At 36.3% G+C, this 20203-nt stretch overlaps 1 protein-coding gene across 1 annotated transcript in view; it reads left to right on the top strand.

The window, feature by feature from the left end:
• Window positions 1-20203, top strand: part of LOC119771847 (polycystic kidney disease protein 1-like 2) — a 60766-nt gene that overhangs the window by 33807 nt on the left and 6756 nt on the right. Inside the window, exons 25-40 of the mRNA XM_038268029.1 lie at window positions 2748-2894; window positions 3596-3795; window positions 3885-4096; window positions 7020-7200; window positions 7641-7854; window positions 8769-9009; window positions 9175-9271; window positions 9354-9479; window positions 9750-9935; window positions 11121-11451; window positions 11602-11735; window positions 11890-12017; window positions 15611-15771; window positions 16093-16303; window positions 18798-18899; window positions 19449-19580. Coding sequence (XP_038123957.1) covers window positions 2748-2894; window positions 3596-3795; window positions 3885-4096; window positions 7020-7200; window positions 7641-7854; window positions 8769-9009; window positions 9175-9271; window positions 9354-9479; window positions 9750-9935; window positions 11121-11451; window positions 11602-11735; window positions 11890-12017; window positions 15611-15771; window positions 16093-16303; window positions 18798-18899; window positions 19449-19580 — 2803 coding nt within the window. The remainder of the gene's footprint in view (window positions 1-2747; window positions 2895-3595; window positions 3796-3884; window positions 4097-7019; window positions 7201-7640; window positions 7855-8768; window positions 9010-9174; window positions 9272-9353; window positions 9480-9749; window positions 9936-11120; window positions 11452-11601; window positions 11736-11889; window positions 12018-15610; window positions 15772-16092; window positions 16304-18797; window positions 18900-19448; window positions 19581-20203) is intronic.

Genomic DNA, 20203 nt, shown 5'->3' on the forward strand with positions numbered 1-20203 from the left:
TGTTGAATGCCCTTCCTGGTGCAACTGGGATATGAACCTGGGTCTCCTTTTCTATCCAGGTTTTATTTGCTATGATGAGGTCAGACTAAATTTTAACATTGAACCTACAAAAAAAGTTAGAGTAATATTAATGTGTAAATAATAAAGCAAAAAAAAAAAAAAAAAACCCAAAACTATTACATCCAAATTTCTTTCCTCACATTTCTGATGACCATGAAGCTGCTACTAATAAAATGTACTATTAGCTTTTAATCATCAAGCTGCTTCTGTGAAAGCAGATGTTTTCTGTATAAATCTATACTTTGTTAAAGCAAAACTGCATAACTTTTGACCAAACTATTAGTTTAATTTAAGATGTATTAAATACATGTTTAGGTCAATATACAGCACCTGGTTGCACGTCTATATTTAATGCAGGCTGCAGAAGCATAGCTAGATGAGGGGCTAGCGGTGGCCATTTCCACCCTTAACCAATCATTGATGGACCCCTGTGGCCAACCTTAATAGACAATTAGTTGTTCTTATGTGGACGTCTTTTACCAACTCCAGAACAAGGAGCTTCCATCTTAACCAGAGGTTGTCTGCAGCGACACTCTCAACTTGAATATTCCAACTAATTAGACATTTTAATCATTAGTGTACTAACATTAGACTGACAACAAAATTACAGTTTCTGACCACCTGGTCACTAGTCGGGTCCTTTCAAGCTTGATATCGGCCATAAGTCGATTTACCGTATTTTCACGACTATAAGGCGCACTTAAACGTCTTTTTTTTCCCTCAAAATGTACGGTGTGCCCTTTGGTGCGGTGCGCCCTATGTGTGTTGTAACTGCGACTTTTGAGACCACCTCATTGAGGAGATGATGAAAGAGTGGCTGAATGTAAGGAGACCAGGTGTTTTTTTTTCCACTCATCACCATCGCTGTTAATATGTGACTCCATGCGTGCCCATCTCACAGCTGATGTGAAAAACATGGGGAAACAAATTAACGCTGTGCTCGCTGTTCAACCGCTCGACATCGGTGTGAACCGGACCCAGCAGGTGCAGCAGAAGCAGCGAGTTTACATGCAAAGTCAATGGTTGAAGCGCGTATAGGTGCAGCAAAAGGTCCCGCAGCCTTTAAGCATCTGACGCACCGCCAACGCGCTGCTGCTGCTCGAGATGGAAAAATTGAAGTTTTGCTGCTGGACGCGCCGCATCAACCAATCAGAGAAGCTGATCTGGGAGCTGACAGCGAGACAGACACAGCGCTCTGATGACATATGATATTAACGCAAAGAAAAGGGCTGGATGGATGAGGAGATGATGAAAGCGTGGCTGAGGGAGGTGTATGTGAGGAGACCAGGTGCTTTTTTCCACGCATCACCATCGCAGTTAATCTGTGACTCCATGCGTGCCCATCTCACAGCTGATGAGAAAAACATGGTGAATCAAATGAACGCTGTGCTCGCCGTTATCTCGGGGGTCTGACAAAGGAACTTCAACCGCTCGACATCGGTGTGAAGCGGCCGTTCAAAGTAAGGCTGCGAGCGGCGTGGGAGCGATGGATGACAGACGGAGACCACAGTTTCAGGAAAAGTGGAAGGCAGCGCCGGGCAAGTTACGCCACCGTTTGCGGATGGATTGTAGATGGACTAACGTGTCTGCTGGCTCTGTTGTTCAAGCTTTCGCAAAAGCAGGCATTATTTCTGAGGAGCCGCGCTGCACGGAAAGTGACTCTGACAGCGAAGATGGGAAACTGGCATGTCTGATTTAGCGCAGCTGTTTAATTCAGAAACAGAGGATGATGACTTTGATGGGTTTGATTAATACTCTGTAATAAATACATTAATAAAGCACAATCATACTCAGTTTTGCTCCCGCTCTATTTTTCTACCTGAAAACTTAATTCAACAGCAGCCTCTGGGCGGGTCTCCTCCTCTTCACCGCGGTGGCTGGCAGGTGTTTTTTCATCTAAATAATCTAAATCTTGCAGCTTTATTTGCTGTGATCAGTGGGAATAAAGTAGTTTTAATATGTTTTTAAGTGAGAAAGTCCACCTGAAAACTTAATCATTGCAGTCAGTTCATCCAGATTATCTATTTCTGTCGGAGGCGCTCAGACCCCCACATACCAGCGGTGCACCGACAGGAGAAATCCTTTCATCAGCAGCCTCTAGGCTGGGCAGCCTCCAGGTTCACCGCGGCTGCTGGCAGGTGTTTTTCATCTAAATAATTTAAACTGCAGGCACCAGGATACCGGTAATAAAAGCGAACAAATTCCGTCGGCAGGTTTCAGGATTTTAAGTTAATTTAGGAGTGATCACAGCGCTGTGTCATCTGCGATATGTCTGTCTCACGGCCAGCACCCAGGTTTGATTAATAGTTTGTAATAAATACATGAATAAAGCACAGTCATACTCAGTTTTGCCCCCGCTGTATTTTTAAATACGCAGTAGAGGTATTTAAAGGTAGTAGAGGACATGTACCTGTATATAAAAAATGCGCCCTATAGTACGGTGCGCCTTATGTGTGTGTTAAATACAGAAATGGGACACATAACTGAGACTGCGCCTTTTAGTACGGTGCGCCTTATGGTCGTGAAAATACGGTAATGGTTAAACTCCAGTAAAAGTCCACATGTTCTAATCCTGATAAACCTATATTGTGATATTGCACCACTTTCTGGACTGAAATGTAAAGCTTTAAAATTTGCTAGAGGCATGTTTTCATGATATAAAATTAAATGTTTGCTGTTTTCTTCAGGTTTGTTGGCAACATCCTGGTTCAGGATTTACAGACAGAAGAGAAATGGTACTTTCTATGCAATTCCTGGCTTGCAATAGACATGGGTGATTGCTGTCTAGATAAACTCTTCCCTGTTTCCACGGAGATGGACCTGAAGAAATTCAGGTAAGGCAGCAGTGTAGTACTACTTTGAAGAGCACAATTGCATATATACAAGCACAGTATTAGTCAACAGAGTGAAAGTGAATTCTAGGATCCTATTTTCCATTGGATATGAATGATTAGAGTTCAAATCAAATGTAAATCAGATGCAATAGCAGGCTTGGTTATCAGTTTGAAGAAAAGTCAAATATATTGAATGGAGACCAAATGAGGCCTTTTGAAATGTAGCACTTAAAAAAAACTATTTTACAAGTGAAGCCAGCTTCTTGGCTAATGAGAATATTAGCATTTCTGAAAAAATAAAAATAGGCTGTTTTAGGATAACTAACATATTGTGAAAGGTGAATGTAAGTTTTGATGAAATTAAAGACTCCATCCACACTGGCCATAAGTTAGTATAATCTATTACTTTAATTCTTGCAATTTAACTCAACTGCAGGTAACAAGTATTTATTTAATTGATTATGTTGTTATACATAAAAAATAGCAGTAATATTCTCATCTTCACTATAGAATCTAATTGCTGAGCTTAAAAAGGATTTATGGCTTTTTCTTTATTCTTAAAATCCCAGAAAGCAGATAATCTCACCGAAAGTTTTGTTGTGAGAAAAAGAGATTAGAAAATGACATTAATCCTGTTCTAATTGGGGGTTTATCAGGGTTTTGCAATGTTTAGACTTTACATGACTGATTTTATCTTCCAGTAATTTGTTCTTCATGAAAACGGCAAAGGATTTTAGTGATGGTCACCTTTGGTACTCTGTGATCAGTCGACCACCAAGCAGCACCTTCACCTGTGTACAAAGAGTGTCCTGCTGTTTCTCCCTGCTGCTCTGCACCATGTTGACCAGCATCATGTTTTACGGAATCCCAACAGACCCCTCCGACCAGGTCATGGATTTGGGTACATCTAGTTTTATTTATACTTTACTCAACCTCAAGGAACGATCGAAAGATGAATCAAACTCATCTCTATAAGATTTGTGTTTCCAGGTCACTTTGAGTTCACCTGGCAGCAGTTCATGATTGGGGTCCAGAGTTCCCTCATCATGTTTCCCATAAATATCCTCATAGTCAGCGTCTTCAGAAACACTCGTCCTCGAGAGACTCGCCTCCAGAAAAAGAGTGGTGTCCACACGGTTTCTCTGCAAGTGACAAGCACCAACAGCAACGATGAAAGCTCCACTATGGACATCCTCATAAAAGCAAGTGCTTTGTTCCTTTTCATTGAACTTTATGTAATACATCTGGTCATCTTAAAGGTTTCATACATTTGAAAAAAAAATATATTAACAACTAGCCCTCCAGAGCCATTTTGGGCAGGAAAATTCCTCTCAGATTAGATAGACAATGTGAACTGAAAACTCCTCACGCCCCTTTCCAAGACCACGCCTTCACAACCCGCTAACATGACAACGAGTCTGAGTTTGTAATTATACCGGCTAGGAGAGTGGATTAAGCAGAAGACAGTGGCTGACCTTAAATGATGAGCTGCTAAAGACTGCTCTGGTGCTCTGGTCAGCTAAAAAAGACAACAACACACAACAGGACCAGCTTCATTTATAATAACAACAATAATACACTTTTTTTTTATTTTATCGCAAACAGACAAATCTAGCTCTAATCGTCTCAATAAAGAGTACAGAGCATTTCATCTACATACTGAAAGCTCCTGTTTTTTAAGGGACGGCTGGAAACCCTAGACTGTAAACAAGTTTCAATAAACAAACAAACAAGTACATCTTTCCAGCCAGTTAGCCTGAGGTGCTACTGCATCTGTCTGCTGTCATGTACTAAAAGCGCAGCTACTAACAAAAGTTATATAAGCGCACAATCAGAATTACTGCACATATCCTGTTAAGAAAAATACTTTTTGTGAAACACAGAGAAGATTACCCATCTTATCGATGCCTTGCAGCTGACGTCACAAACATTTGAATCTAGCCGATGCCATATTGACTACCTGCTCTGGTCCCCAACCCGTAAAATAGTCCCTCTGTATGTTGTGCCATCGGGTGTGACTGTAAAAAAGGTCACTGATATATTTTTATTTTTACCGCTCACCAAAAATGAATTGAGATGGCTGACAGCAATCAGAAATGCTAACTGAACGCTGACTGCAAGTAGCCATCTGTCTGGTGTACATTTTATATCAGGTGAGTTTCAAAACAAGAGAGGGAGCTGTTGCCAACTGGATTTAATGTCTTCCACATTTTTATCATAAAATTAAGTGATTAGATTACACTGATTAGACACTTTGTGAAGAAGTGCATTTGATAATAAGATCTGAAGATATTGCTACGTGTATTCAATTTGTGTTTGGCTGTTTACATGAAGTAAGCATAAAAATCAGCAGAATACTTACCTTCGCTTTTATATAAAAATATCTTCCTGTTTTTCGGATACCATATTTTCCGGTCAATGATGCAGCCAGCTGTAAAATACATATCAGGATCTGTGCTTTTAACAGCTTCAGACTTTTCCAAGTTCATGAGGACAGGTTGAGTATAAGATATATGATTTAATCGTAAGAGGTAAAATCTGGAGGCCTGTGAAATGAAAGAAAGGTGCTGAAAAGAATTCTGCAGGAATTTCATATGGACAGCATCCAATAACAGATTTTCTCTTTGTATCATTTAAGCTCATTAGGTTTTAAATGAGAAAGATCCCTTCTGGTATGAAGGGAAGCACCACAGGGCTAAACTAAACGTCCGGTAATCAATATGGTGGTTGTAAGGTACAATCATCATGACGTTATGCTTCTCAAACCCATCAGTAAAAACCGCCGGCTTATCAAAACAGCCAACCAGACACGCGTTAGCTGCAGTACTAACCTGTTAACAGGCCATCAGTAAGCAGTCCAACACATTAAAGTCATGTACCATACAGTGAATATCAATCCACTCTTCAATTTCCGGTGTGTAGAGAATCCTGCTGTTTTAACACCCATGTTATGAAAATCCATTGAAATGCTCTGCATGCCGATGCAAAATTTCCATCAAAAATAAAATCCTTCCACTGAGTGTACAGGGGCTCAGATGAAGGCCGTAAATAAGACTTTTGTCTGGTTGATGCTGCCTTTAACAGAGTAGCTGCTGTGCTTAGATCTTAGCATAGCAATCAATATGAACGCTCGTGTTGGATGCTCTACAGAGAGATACAGTAGGGCCTGCTAGAGGGTGGGCTTAGATGGAGAGAGTAGTATTTCCCCAAATGACCTCATAATGGGAAGGATTTTGATATAAAATAAGAAGTGAAACAAGGCACTGTTAAATTCTGATTTAATAAGTTGCTATATCTTTATTAATTGTGGTTTCGTGCTCATGGTGTCCAGAAAAAGTTTAACCGGTGTTATTTTCAAGCATGCTGCTGTGTTTAATGTACACACATAACAGAGTGCAGACGATCGGGTGGATGTTCGTTTTTCCTGAAAATAACCTTTGTTTTGAGCATAGCTGCAAATCTGTTGAAAACAGCTGGAGCTGGATTTTGACGGTTTCATTTTAGCACATGCTTTGAACTAAATAATGTTATTGTTGCTCTGGCTGTATGTCTCCAATCTCTTGCAGCCTATGAAACAATTTCTTCCTATATTTCACTACATCCATTCTCATTACCTCAGACTCACTTCCCAATCTATGACATCCTGAGCGCAGAATGCTACCCCCAGCATGCGTTACTATGGAAATTAGAGGGTGATGTGTAGTGTTTATTTTTTATATCTTGGGCATGAAGTTTTAACTATAGTCTAATCTAAACCTTCATCCTCATATTTCTGTATGCCTTATATGGCTATTTGCATACTGCCAACATTATTTGTCACAGTGTGAATACAAATAAAGGTAATAGTTTTTGGACTTTTATTTGGTTATAAATATGCAAACCATGTACACTATCCTTAAAATCCACTTCATAAGTACACGTATTAATCAAAATCTTAATAAATACATTCAAACCTAAAGTTATAACTCAATAAAATGTGTGACTGTTCAATGAATTTAAGTGCTTTTAAAACTTAATCTTAGAAATTAAAATTGAGCTTATAGTACGGATTATCTTCAAAAACACATTGTGTTTTTCCAGTTTTATTTACATGCATATAACAATATCTTGTGTTCATACTTTTAGGATATTGCAAGAATCCTTCAATCACTCTCTGAGACAACCAAATACACAGACCCATCCAACAAGTCTGGTCCCGGAAAAGAAAGTGACATTAATACTGTTCTTGCAGAGGTGGAAGAATTACTCAAACAGAATACCAAATGCAGCAATGACACCAAGACAGTGACACCGTCTCAACTATCTGGTGAGTCTTGCTCTTCTGACAGTGATCCTATTATTTAGGTCACGAGAAACAGAGGTGGCCAACTCCAGTCCCAGAGATACCATTCTGAAACCTTTAGACCTATGCTCCAAGACACATAAATCAGATAAATGGCTTGTGACCAGGGATCTTTGGAGCTGAAGGGCAAGCTGATGGGGAAAAAAATCACCCATTTCATTCAGATTTGTTGGAGAAAGAAAAACATGTAATAGCTGCAGACTAGTTCCTGAGGACTGGACTTTGGCCCCACTGCTGTTAAGTTTTTTTTTACATTTGTGCAAAACCATCTATTTTTAATTTGTAAGCACCGAACAGTGTGCGCTAAACATTTCAGAAAAATAAAAAAACATCTTAGTAGTTTTTGCTCACAGAACATTCTCCAGTGTAGGATTTCTTTAAATTTTTGTTTCCTGTTTCAACAGCTGACGACATTCAAAAGAAGAGCAACAAAACCCAGCATCTGTACAGACAAATATGTCACCTTGAAGAGCAGCTGAGTGTGGAAGCCCCGTCCAGCTTCTCTAGTCCATACAGTTTGGATAAGGCTCAGCACCAGATCCAGGGGGTGAAGAGCCTCCTTGAACAACAGCTTTTCACATCCAGCCATGTGGATCAAAATGAACCCATACATGAGAAGTACATATAAGACATGAACCAAACTTTTGGGCTTTTTTCTCTTGAGTTTTAACATTGCTAATAACTAGAGTGTAGTGTATAAGTTGACAGAAAAATCCGTCTGGTGTATGTTTGACTTTGCTAGTGGAGGTTTAGTTCAGTCTTCTTAATCATTTAAATGTATAAGTCCCAATACTTCAACTATAATGAGATGATGACAAAGTCATGTTTTGTTTTAGGAGGGCATTATGTTAAGATTAATTATCAAAGTGCTAAATTATTTATATGTCCCTGAGACTTGTAGGAATTAATTCCTTGTTTCTGTGCTTTCCTGCATGGCCCCTCCTACCAAAAAATGATCCATCCAAAATGGGTCTCAATAAAATGCCTTTAGGAGTTAGTTTATGTGTGCATGTTTTTTTGTGCCATGTGTTTCCATGATTGAATGGCAACATATCCCCCTAAATGAGGAATGAAAATGAACAGATTTAAACATATTTAAATATGTTTTTTTCATTCTCTTTGGTTTTGGACATTTCTTATTGTATTATTATTTGAAAGAATGCTTAGCTCTGCTGTTTTAACCATAACAGCTGAGTAATAATTAATTTAGTGGAGTAAAATAATATCCTCAACAAGACCATTTTGAAAATAACTGAACACAATGTTAGTTTCATGTTATTATTTCTTAAAAATATTCCTATATACTATACTTATGCTAATTTGATAGCTTTTAGACAATGTAAGCAGGAAAAAAGTACTTTCATAACAGTACACACTACATCTCACTGCATCTCACAGTACTGCTACTTGTTGTGATTTTTTATTAGGAATTGTCATTGTTTTTCCTCTAATGTAGCTAAAGAATTAAGCAAAATATTTTTGGTTGAAATTTCATCCTTAACAACATCTTTTTTTCTCCTTTCCAATTGCAGGTCTAATCCTGAGCATGGCATATCAAGTGATGGCGGTCAGAAAAAAAAGCAGCAGCGTAAGGGTTTGCTACCCTGGTGGTTTATCTTTGTTGGCTGGCTGCTGATAATTGGAACCAGTTTTGTATCAGGATATTTCACAATGCTGTATGGACTTAAATTTGGGAAGGAGCGTTCCATCAGCTGGTTGGTATCCATGGTTGTGTCCTTCTTTCAAAGTCTTCTCTTTATTCAGCCACTGAAGGTGAGCATTAATATATTTTCTCTATATATTTTTCACTGGCCTAAAACATTAGCATTTGATTTAACATATTGTTCTGGTTGGCAAAATCTTCATTTAAAGAACACACATAAACACTTATTGCATTAGATTGAATATCTCTCTAAAATTTGGATTTATTTTTGACAGGTAATATGCTTTGCAGTTTTTTTTGCACTTGTAATAAAAAAAGTTGATGAAGAAGATTTTCAAAATGTGGCATTTGAAAGAAGTGAAAGAAAATCTGGTAAAGTATAAATCCTCCCAAAGCTCACTTTTACGACTTCCAAAAAACTAAAACACAGTTAAACATTCACAAATGTATACAGGTAATCAACAAACAAACCAGTGGGGTTACCAGCTCTACGATCCACCTCCTCCTGCAGACATTGAGAGAATGAAGAGGAACAAGATCATGGAACAGAAGGCATTTGCTTTGCTTACTGAAATTTTTGGTACGTTTGTTTGCGTGTATATTTGGAGAGATGTGGAGGTTTTCTTTGAAAGTATTAAACCTTGAAAAAGGCACCCTTTGGCTGTGGTCTGGACTGGTTTACAATACATGGATAATAATATATATGTCTCTGGTTTGGTATCCTGCACTTGGCTATTTCCTCTCTCTGCCCTTCTTCTGGATCAGATATATATAATAATAAAATAATTCAAATTTAGTTGGTTCCAGAACTTCTAAGAAATAAAATGGTTTCTAAAATTTTGTCTTCCAGTTTACATAGGTTTCATGTGGATGCTACTGCTGGTGGCCTACGGTCAGAAAGATGGCAATGCTTTTTTGCTGAAACGACACATTAGAAATAGCTTCAGTAAAGGTGTCCAGAACAGCATGACTCTCCAGGATGTGTTTACATGGGCTAACACCACTTTACTGAAAAACCTTTTTGGGTCGTACCCAGGTAGGAACCTTAAATTACTCACATGCTGGTATATCTCCTACTGAACACAGCAGAGGACAGGCTTGCTGAGCAAAATCTGACTTCAATAAAAGAACAAACACCTTATTGAGTGAGACAAATTGCTAAGATAAATTTGTATAGCTTTGTATCAAATCATGGTTAATAAAGTTTAAAACCGTTCATGCTGTCCAGTAAATGTCAGCCTTTAATTTAGAAAATTATTATAATACCAGAAAGTATTTTTAAATGAAGGTTGTTATTATGGTTTGTTGTCGTATGATTATTGGGAATGTAAATAAAAACATTGGGTAATACTTATTCTCCTCTCTACAAAAAAAAGTAAAAGTTATCATCCGACTTAGACTTTGACAACTTTTATTTTCATTTTGTATACACAGTGTATACAAAATGAAATTTCATTGAGTACAGCTTTCCAGACAGTAAATGAAAATTTCCATTCCATAAAGTTTAACAGTGATAAAATAAACAAAAAACAGTGTCATATTATCATCATTTATATTTTCTAACACAAGCCATTACTACACCCAATGAAAAATAAATGCAACATTTTTGGTTTTACTCCCATTTTTTATGAGATGAACTCAAAGATCTAAAACTTTTTCCACATACACAATATAACAATTTTCCTCAAATATTTATCACGAACCAGTCTAAATCTGTGAAAGTGACACTTCACCTTATATTGTGGGCAGTTTAAGGCACACTTTGCACGAATCATGGTGTCTAATGAGAATCTTGATATGGCATACCTGTGAGGTGGGATGGATTACCTCAGCAAAGGGGAAGTGCTCACTATCACAAATTTAGGCTGGTTTTTGAAATTTTTTTTAGTAAAATAAAATGGTTATACTGTGTACCGGTATGTGGAAAAAGTTTTAGATTTTTTAATTCATCTTAGGAAAAATGGTAGCAAAACCAAACCTATTTTTTTCACTTGAAGAATGTAACATTTCAGGAAATAGTACTAATGTGGACGGTTTAAAATTTAATATATTTATTGTGAAGATCTAAATGCAACTAAAAATAAAAGCAATTAAACGACATAAGATCAAAAGGACAAGTTATTAAAAAATTCAGGCAATGCACCATGTAGAAAATGAATTAAAATGATATCGATTGATACATTTTTCAGTAGCAGTGTAACTTTAAATTATTTTCCTTCAGGATTTATCACAGATGGAAACTCCAAGCTCGTAGGAAATGCCCGTCTTCGTCAATTAAGAGTTCAGCAGAACTCGTGTCAGATTGCAAGTCTCATGATTGGATTAGTGCCAGACTGTGATGCCCTATATTCATCTGAGATAGAGGATGTGGGGTCTTACGGATCTGCCTGGAATCACTCTGTTAAGGATAATATTTCAACAAGTGCCTTGTCTCAATGGATGTACCAGACTGAAGCCCAGCTCAGGGCTAGACCTTTCTGGGGGAGACTGGTGCTCTATAGAGGAGGGGGCTTTGTGGCTGAGCTTGGCCCAATGTTTCAAAATGCCAGCAGGTGCGTACATATCCAAATATAGTTTCTATTGTCATATTTATAATGCAAATGTTGAGGGTAAAACTTTGCTTTTAAACTTAACTTTACCATTTTAGATAAAAAAGGAACATAAACAGACAGCACTTTAAATTTTATCTCCTTTGTCTACAGAACGCTTGAGTATCTTTTCCGCAATAAATGGCTTGATAAGTACACAAGGGCAATCTTTGTTGAGTTCACCGTTTACAATGCAAATGTAAACCTCTTCTGCATCATCACACTCTTGATGGAGACCTCAGCAGTTGGTAAAGAGCACTCCTTTTAAAGACTGCTGTCAGAGTCCATCTGCAGCTATGATAAACATCATTTTGTGGAAAAATGCTACCTTTTTTTTTTTACCTTTCTCTGAAAAATTATGCTTTCATCTGCATTGACTGAATCATGTCTTTCATTTTACAGGAGCATTTCAGTTCTACACTGATCTGCAGACTATTCGTCTCTACCCGTCAACAGGGGGACTTTACCTCTTTGTTATGGCTGCTGAGATAATTTACATGCTTTTCATTCTCTATTATATGTTCAAGCAGGTAAGCACTTTTTACAAGCAATTTTTATGGCCTGTCTTTTCTTTGTGCCCACATAAACATGAATAACATTTAAGGATAAACTGTCCAAAGATTTATTGTTTCACTAAATCCCTAATTTGGCTGGAGTTATCATCATGTAGTTTCTCTGTGAGATATTATTCCCCTTGGATCTTAGGAATTCAATTTAAATTCAAGAAAAAGTGCATTTATAAATAGAAATCTGTGGCTATATTTTATTGTAGTCTTACACTTTTTTAAACTCTGTACAAACTTTACAACTCATCAACATATACTAAAAAGCCTTACATTTCTGATACAGAAATCAAATCTGAATAATTAAAGAATGAATTCTGTATAATAATAATAATAATAATAATATAATGTTCATGGTTGGATGACATTTATCAGGGCTGAAAGAAGGTTCCAGGTTCAATTGCCCTTAGGGGTGATTGTGTGTGTGCATGGCTATATGTCTTTGTGTGTCTCTCTGCTGCCCTGCGACAGACTTGTAACTTGTCCAGGGTGTACCCTGCCTTTGGCCTATAGACTGCTAGAGATAGGCACCAGCCCCACAGTGAAACTGGCAGATAAGCTGCAGAAGATGGATTGATAAATAATATTCAACATGTCCCTGTATTTTTTTATGTATTTATTTGTATCTTTTATGTAGAAAATTCATCTTTGCTGTGTCTCTTTGCTCTTTAGAAGAGACATTTTTTACCCCCTTACCAACCTCTTTGCTGTGCAGGGTGACTAGATAAGTATGTTTCCACTTTAAGCCGTGTTTGTCATAGTTCCAGTTTAAAACTTTAAAATTGTTACCTGCCCTTCAGATATGGACTAATTTAGATGAGTCATGGAGATAGACTGAAGTCATAGTACAGATCCATCTTAGTATGAAGAACATCATGAAAAAATATGACTTCTTTATTTACTGAATATTACTGTATTCACTGAATAAAAATATTTCTTATAGATTAGTTTAATAATAAGATTAATTACTGACACAGTGTTTTATTGAAGGCATATTGATATTATATGTGGAATTCTGTACCAGCTAATAAAAAAAAAGAAACTTTTCATTACCATGAGAACATAAGTTAATTGTAAATAAGAAAAGTAAATAGGAAAATTATATAGTTTTCCGGTAGAAAAGTGGTTCGCTAATAGCAGTTATGCATACTTCACAATTTGTGTTTTTGCTGAATAGGTCTTACGGGAACTTCCTTAGCTCTGTGACTGACTTCAATAAAAACAATAATAATAATTTCCTATGTAAATCCAACATATGGCTATACAGCTATTTTTACATCAGTCTGCACTCTAGAAGTTTTTTTCTGGCTTTAATAGCAACAATCTTCCTTATTTGTAATTAAGTTACACGTGTTTTTATGCTGCACCATTTCATAACTTAATGATGATGTTCTTTAACCTCTAAAGGTCTTTTTTACTCCCATGGTGTCACCATTAACTGTAATTTAACTTACAATAAGATGGTGTAATGTGTCTTTCACTGTATCTTAAGACCTTTATATTGTATTACAAAGAAAAAAATACTTGTATTATTAAAAATTATATTATTAGAAAAAAAAAACTGAGTAAAGGTTTCCGGATAAGGAATATTTCTAAAGGTAAAAAAAAAAAATCTTTTCTCATGTGCAACATATTGCAAAGACATTATTAACCCTTAGTATCTAATATGGTTTTACTTGTGAATGTCCATGCATTTTACTGGGTTTGATCTCATAGATCAACACAACTTAGTTCAGTTAGTTTACTTAGGAAAAAAAAATCATAGAAAGGATTTGGCCTTGCTATTTAATTGGGTTTAAATGGACCCTTCTAACTAACCCTAATTTAAACTACCCCAATGCTGCTTTGTCTGTATGTTTATGATTGCTCCATTACTGTATAAGTACTTTTGTTGTCTATCCTGTAGTTACTGTAGCTCTGAGGAAATTCAAGTTGATTTAGTTTAATCACATGGCACCAATTCACTAACCTGACAACAGCCAGATGCATGTCTCATGTATCTGGCTGTTGTCAGGTTACCAATTCACAACTTTCAATGACCAAAAAATGTGGTATAGATACTTAAAAGTACAATCTAATTTTATAGACAAATTAAATTTCAGTTATCTACCTTCATTTGATCCTACTTCAATACATTGTATTTCAATTTGGTTTACGATAACAGCTGTTAAACAGTCAGGGTAAAACACTAAACAATATTATATTAATTATGGTGAGGAATCAATTACATTTTTGGTTCCGGAAAGGCGAGAAGGTGAACTCTTTCATGAATACCAAAGAAAACAGGGTCTCAAAGGAAGTATACCACTTCCAATTCACATTTCATCACCACACCATAGAGCCTGTGCAGTGTAGTTTTCCTAAACAGAGCAAAGGATTTTGTGTTATGACCAAACCCTTTTGTGTGTTGGGGATTGTTATTATTAAGTCCTGCAGGACATAAGTGCAGACAAGGATTTTGGAGCAGCATTTTGAAATTTGGGTTCAATGATAACATTTAAAACAGTCAAAGACACATGGATGCACTGGACTGTGAAAACAGCCTCTTTGCAATCTATTGCCTCAAAGTAAAAAGCTAATGTAGGAGGTAAAGCCAATTGATTGCTAGTGCACCAATGTTCATTTTGACCTATACAAACTTTTTGTACAGTGTACATTTCTTTCCACCCTTACAGTATAGGCCTATAAAGTTTGCATATGCTTTTCAATTCTGTGGTCTCAGGCTTTGAATTTTGTTTTACCTTAATCTGTGTCAGAGCCTTTCGCATTAGATTATATTTACATTCACTACTTATTTGCATTAACAGTGTGCAGAATGTGTATGTTTGTGACAGAGAGTAGTTTGTGTGGGGGTGGGGTTGTATGCATGCAAAAAAGAGTATATGTGTTTCCTTCTCCTGTTACTTGGTCTAATGCAGGCTTTCATGTAAGATGAATGTATTTTCGTGTCAGATGGTGACAAGTCATGTGAGCAAGGTGGAAGCAACCCACCAGCAGAAACATAAATTGGTGCCGGTGGTATAATAACAAGTGTAACTAGGCTTATGATATGAAATAAATGTATGGACTTTCTTTAACTTTTGGGTGAATTTAAACAGCATTAATTTGAAACTATTACTTTTTTGTTTTTGTTGACTACAATTAATACAAACCCTCTCTACACATGTCAGATTGTTACCTGCACACCCTTATGTTGGCCTATCACACACAAACCTAATTAAAGACCTTGAGGTTTGTGGTTGCAGCATGGCAGAATGTGGGCCCATACATTTGAAAACCCCTGTAACAAATACTATTTGCTTTGCTATATTTCTACACACCACAAGAGCTCTAGATCATTTTTTTATTTTAAAATATGTAAGCATTTAGAAGATGCTCCTAGGCTTTTATTATATTCTAATCAAGATTTCCTGCAATTTTCCAATATCATTTATTTCAGCAGGGAAAGGTTCAATGGTTTCATTACATTTTTGGTCTAATTAAAATAAATAAATAAATCCATTGCTGATGTTGTGTGATTACTTATGGTAAATTATTCTCATGTTTATTCACTCCAACAGGCCAAATTATTGAAGCAACAGCGGTGGGTTTATTTCAAGAACAAGTGGAACCTTCTGGAGCTGAGTATCATCCTGCTAAGCTGGAGTGCTGTGGGAGTGTTCATTCAAAGGACCTTGCTCGGAAACCGTGATTTGACTTACTACCAAAACCACAAAGACCAGTGAGAATAACATACAATACAAACTTATTATATTTTATTGTATTTTTGTATTTATTTTTTTTGGCAAGGGGGGGTAATATAGCAAAACCTCTGAGCTGCAGGAACTTCCAAGTCTGATTGCTGCCAAATCTAACAATGAAAGTAGCAATAAGAACACTAATTCACAACTTAACTGCATTTTGAACATCTGGTGTGAGTTTGTAAAGCTAATAGTGCTTTAAGATCAGTTTTATACAGTTAGCTTTATATCTAATCATAAAGTATTTTCTTCTACATTCAAGGGAATTCAGCTTAATAACTCCAACTTTTCTGTTTTTGCAGATTTGCCAGTTTTTATGAGACAGCTATAGCTGATTCAACGCTTCAGTATCTGATTGCCTTCATTGTCCTTCTATCCACTGTCAAACTGTGGCACCTTCTCCGACTAAACCCCAAGATGAACCTGATCACGGCTGCCCTGCGTCGAGCATGGAATGACATATCAAGTTTTCTACTGATCATTGTGATCGCGTTAGTGGCATATTCAGTTGCAGTGAGTATTTGCTCCTTTATCGGGATTTTCATCTTTGCAAACATCCCTCTTGTCTAATTATATAGCCTCACAACAGTTGGAATATAATTATAGTTCTGTGAGCAACAGCAAAAATTCAGCCCATTTTTCAAAACTTTCTTCATCCAAATGAACACTAAAAAGGAAAACATTGAATTGAAAGTTACTATATTTATGCAAGTTTATTTTAGAATAGTTTGAAAGAGTTTTGCTCAATACAAGTCTTTTGTTACTAAACAAATATGCTTATTTTTGTACTCTTACTGAAATTAATAGAACCCATCTTCACCACTGCATTAATATTCTGCCAAAAACAAGAGTGAATTTTATAGATTCTATAGATTTCTCAAAACTGGCAGCCAGACTCATACAAAACTTAATGCTTTCGACGTGTAGTTCCGTCAACTAGGAGTATTTAATACAAAATCCAAAGATTGTGGATTTAATTTTTTTTTTTTTTTTTTGCCATGATTCTTTTTAATGTACTTGCCAAGAGAGGTAAACAAAACATGTTATGAATCCTTTACAATAACACACTTTGGGCCGGATTTATCAAAGGTTTGCGTGTATTAAAACGTGAGCTATTTCACTGCGCACGCTAAAAAATGTACAAACTGATCTATCAACAGCGTGCTAAAAGGATTTGGTCTTTAAAACGTGCTAAATAGCACCTCTTATCCATTTAGTACTTTTTCTGCAATGAATATTCAATATAGGGCGTTTACACGCAAAAGTGCGTCTTGTGGGAGGAGAACATGTAAATATATTAATTTAGCACTCGCAAAGTGATTTATCAAACCTGAAAGCAATTTTGCTAACGGTATCTGACTCTATATTTAACACGTTTCAAAAGAAGGTGCAAATGGTCTGTATGCGTAATTGCTCACACATGGCAGCGGTTATTGTCGCAAGAAGGAGACATCGAAATGAAGCAAGGAGACGCAGAGAACGCATTTTTTCACTCCGTGTGAATATTTTTGCAATGAACGAGGAAACGATCATCAAAACATATCGTTTATCCAGCATTGCCATTTTGGAGCTGTTGGGGGAACTCCGAATGGATTTGGAGCCAGGCACAAGGAGGACCCACGCAATACCAGATATCACGAAACTCCTTGCAACATTGCACTTTTTTGCATCTGGGATCTCCCAATCTCGTTTTTCAGAAGTGCTGTCCGACGTTCTAAATGCCATGTAGCCCTGACGCCCTACCGGAGAACCCCGACACCCTGCGCCTGTGGAGCAACATGCCAATGCAGTCATCTTATCCACAGTCACTTCTTGTGAGCCATTTGGTATGTGCATTTTTCTACAGGCCGATACAAAACACCTGTTTTTTTTGTTTGTGTGTTTTTTTCTTACTGCGGTGAAGTAGAAATTCAGCCACATACCACCTTAGGGAATAAAGGTTGCCAAAGTTTATATATATATATATATATATATATATATATATATATATATATATATATATATATATATATATATATATATATATATATATATATATATATATATATATATATATATATATATATATATATATATTTTTTTTTTTTTTTTTTTTTTTTGGAGGGGGTGGTGTCACTGTAAGATTAAAATTTCTTAATGCACTAGTTTGCACAAACTACAAACTACTTTGCCGCAAACCACAAAACGCGCAAAACCATCATTTAAATAGGGCGTCTCCAACAGTTTTGCGCCTGCCACCAGTTACGCAATCGCTCTTGTTAAATCACCCGCAAACCATGGTTCAGCCCCTCGCGCAAAATTCCACTTTGCGAGCGCAAATTACTGCACGCAAAATTGGATCTTGATAAATCCGGCCCTTTGTGTTTTGCAGCATCTGTACTTAAAATTTCCTAGGCCTGCATCCTTATGTTTGATAAGCGAATGAAAACATTGATAATATATTTTTTTTGCCCTTGACAACAAGAAAAGGATGGTTGATGTACAGAAACCCCATATATTAATATTGAAAAGTGCTGAATGTACCTTTGTCAGTCATGCATAATAAGGCAGAAGGGAAAAATACATGTGTAGGTAAAGAATAATTTTTTCCTTCACACCAAAATATCATTTTCCAAATCTGATTTGAATCAAAGACATTCAAACAATCTTTGGATCCTGGAAACCATAGGCCTTAATTCAGTATAAACTCACTAATGACATGAGGCAGATTTGCTATTTCAGGTTTAGTTCTTACTTCAATATTAAAAGACATAATTTCAAAAATCATTAACTATTTAGTCACACTGTATGAAAACTACAAGTAATAGTTCAAACTTTTGCTGTTTATGTCAGTTTTTGTCTGAGACTTCTTTGTACTGTATGATTAAAGATGATTAATGATTATTAAAGATAAGCAACGCTTAGTTTTGGAGGGGAAAATTTAATGATTCCTTTTTGATGAATTTGTCACTATAAGAAATAACTTTAGTGGTTCATGTTTTCATTTTACGGTTTTGATCTTTTACAGAGCAATGTGATTTATGGCTGGAAGATTTCATCCTACAGAACCTTTATAGATTCTCTTTTGACCATCATCAGGCTGCAGATCGGCATATTTAACTATAATGAGGTGAATTATTTTATTATTTTTATTTTTTATTTTATACTTTTCTGTTGATTTCACAGTTTCTGGTTTCTTGACTGTACTTTGAATGCTCTTGATGGATCATTCTTTTGCCTCTGGGTTAAACTAAATTCATAGTAGCTTAGCATGGTAGCACAGGGCAAAGGTACATCATTTAAACATGTTTGTCTTAACCTGTTTTCAAGGAGCCATTATGTTGCTCTTCAGTCAACTCAGCACAACTCTGTAGTCTCTGCGCGTATGAATGAATTGATAGGCAGTTTAACACAAACTCTTGTTTCATAGAAAGATCCTTCATATATGCCCTTCCCACACCTATGCAACCCCTGAAATGTGACCATGAGCAATAGAATATTTAAACACATATAAAAGATCAGCAAACACAATTTATTTTCATCATATCTGTTTACATTTTTTTTTTCTTTACAATTTAGGATAAATAGCATTTTTTAAACAAAATTCCCACTTTTTTCTCTCCTTATAAAGTATGGGCATATTTAACTCTGGTTTCTTCCCGCTTTCATTATTTCCCAGATTTTGGAGAGTCACCCTGTGCTTGGAGGATTGCTGTTCGGTTCCTGCATTGTCCTAATGACTTTTGTGATTCTAAATCTCTTCGTTTCAGTTATTCTTGTATCGTTTAACATGAAGCAAATAAACCATAAGGTAAGATTGATTTACAAACATTTACTTTCAACTAGCTATGAAGTGGCCAGGTTAGACTTAAAAGATTGTAAAAAGAAATAATATTGTCATAGAATAAGACATGTAAATAGTAGGCAATGTAATCTAAAATGCCTACAGTGTTGCTGTAATTTGTAACCAGAGAACAAGTTTTAGTGCCATCTGTAGGAAGTTAGGTATAGTGAATCTACTTAATGGGAAGGGAGTTATTTTTTAAATTACCAACTAACTAATAGAAATCAGGGCCAATCAAAGGAATATATGGCCTATTCCATCACAAACATGCATCTTTGAATGTTTATACATACACTGCTCATTGGACCATGTTAACACCTATAACACAAAGAATTTTGGAAGACTTGTTACTCCACACATTACTTTTACAACAGAAGCTCTCCCCATTACAACAGAAAATCCTGCAAATACATTTAAAAAAAATCAGAAAAAGTGCAGAGCAAAAAATAATAAAAACTGAGATTAACCAGGACCAAAACAAGACAGATAAAAATCAGATGTCATCTGTAGAAAACAAGCTACAGAGTCCTGTGTTAATTGTTTTTGCAATACAACCCTTGAAAAGCCCGAAATGTTCTTTTAAACTGATT

The sequence above is a fragment of the Cyprinodon tularosa genome, unplaced genomic scaffold, assembly GCF_016077235.1.
Source record: "Cyprinodon tularosa strain WSP-4 unplaced genomic scaffold, ASM1607723v1 ctg690, whole genome shotgun sequence".
Lineage (NCBI taxonomy): Eukaryota > Metazoa > Chordata > Actinopteri > Cyprinodontiformes > Cyprinodontidae > Cyprinodon > Cyprinodon tularosa.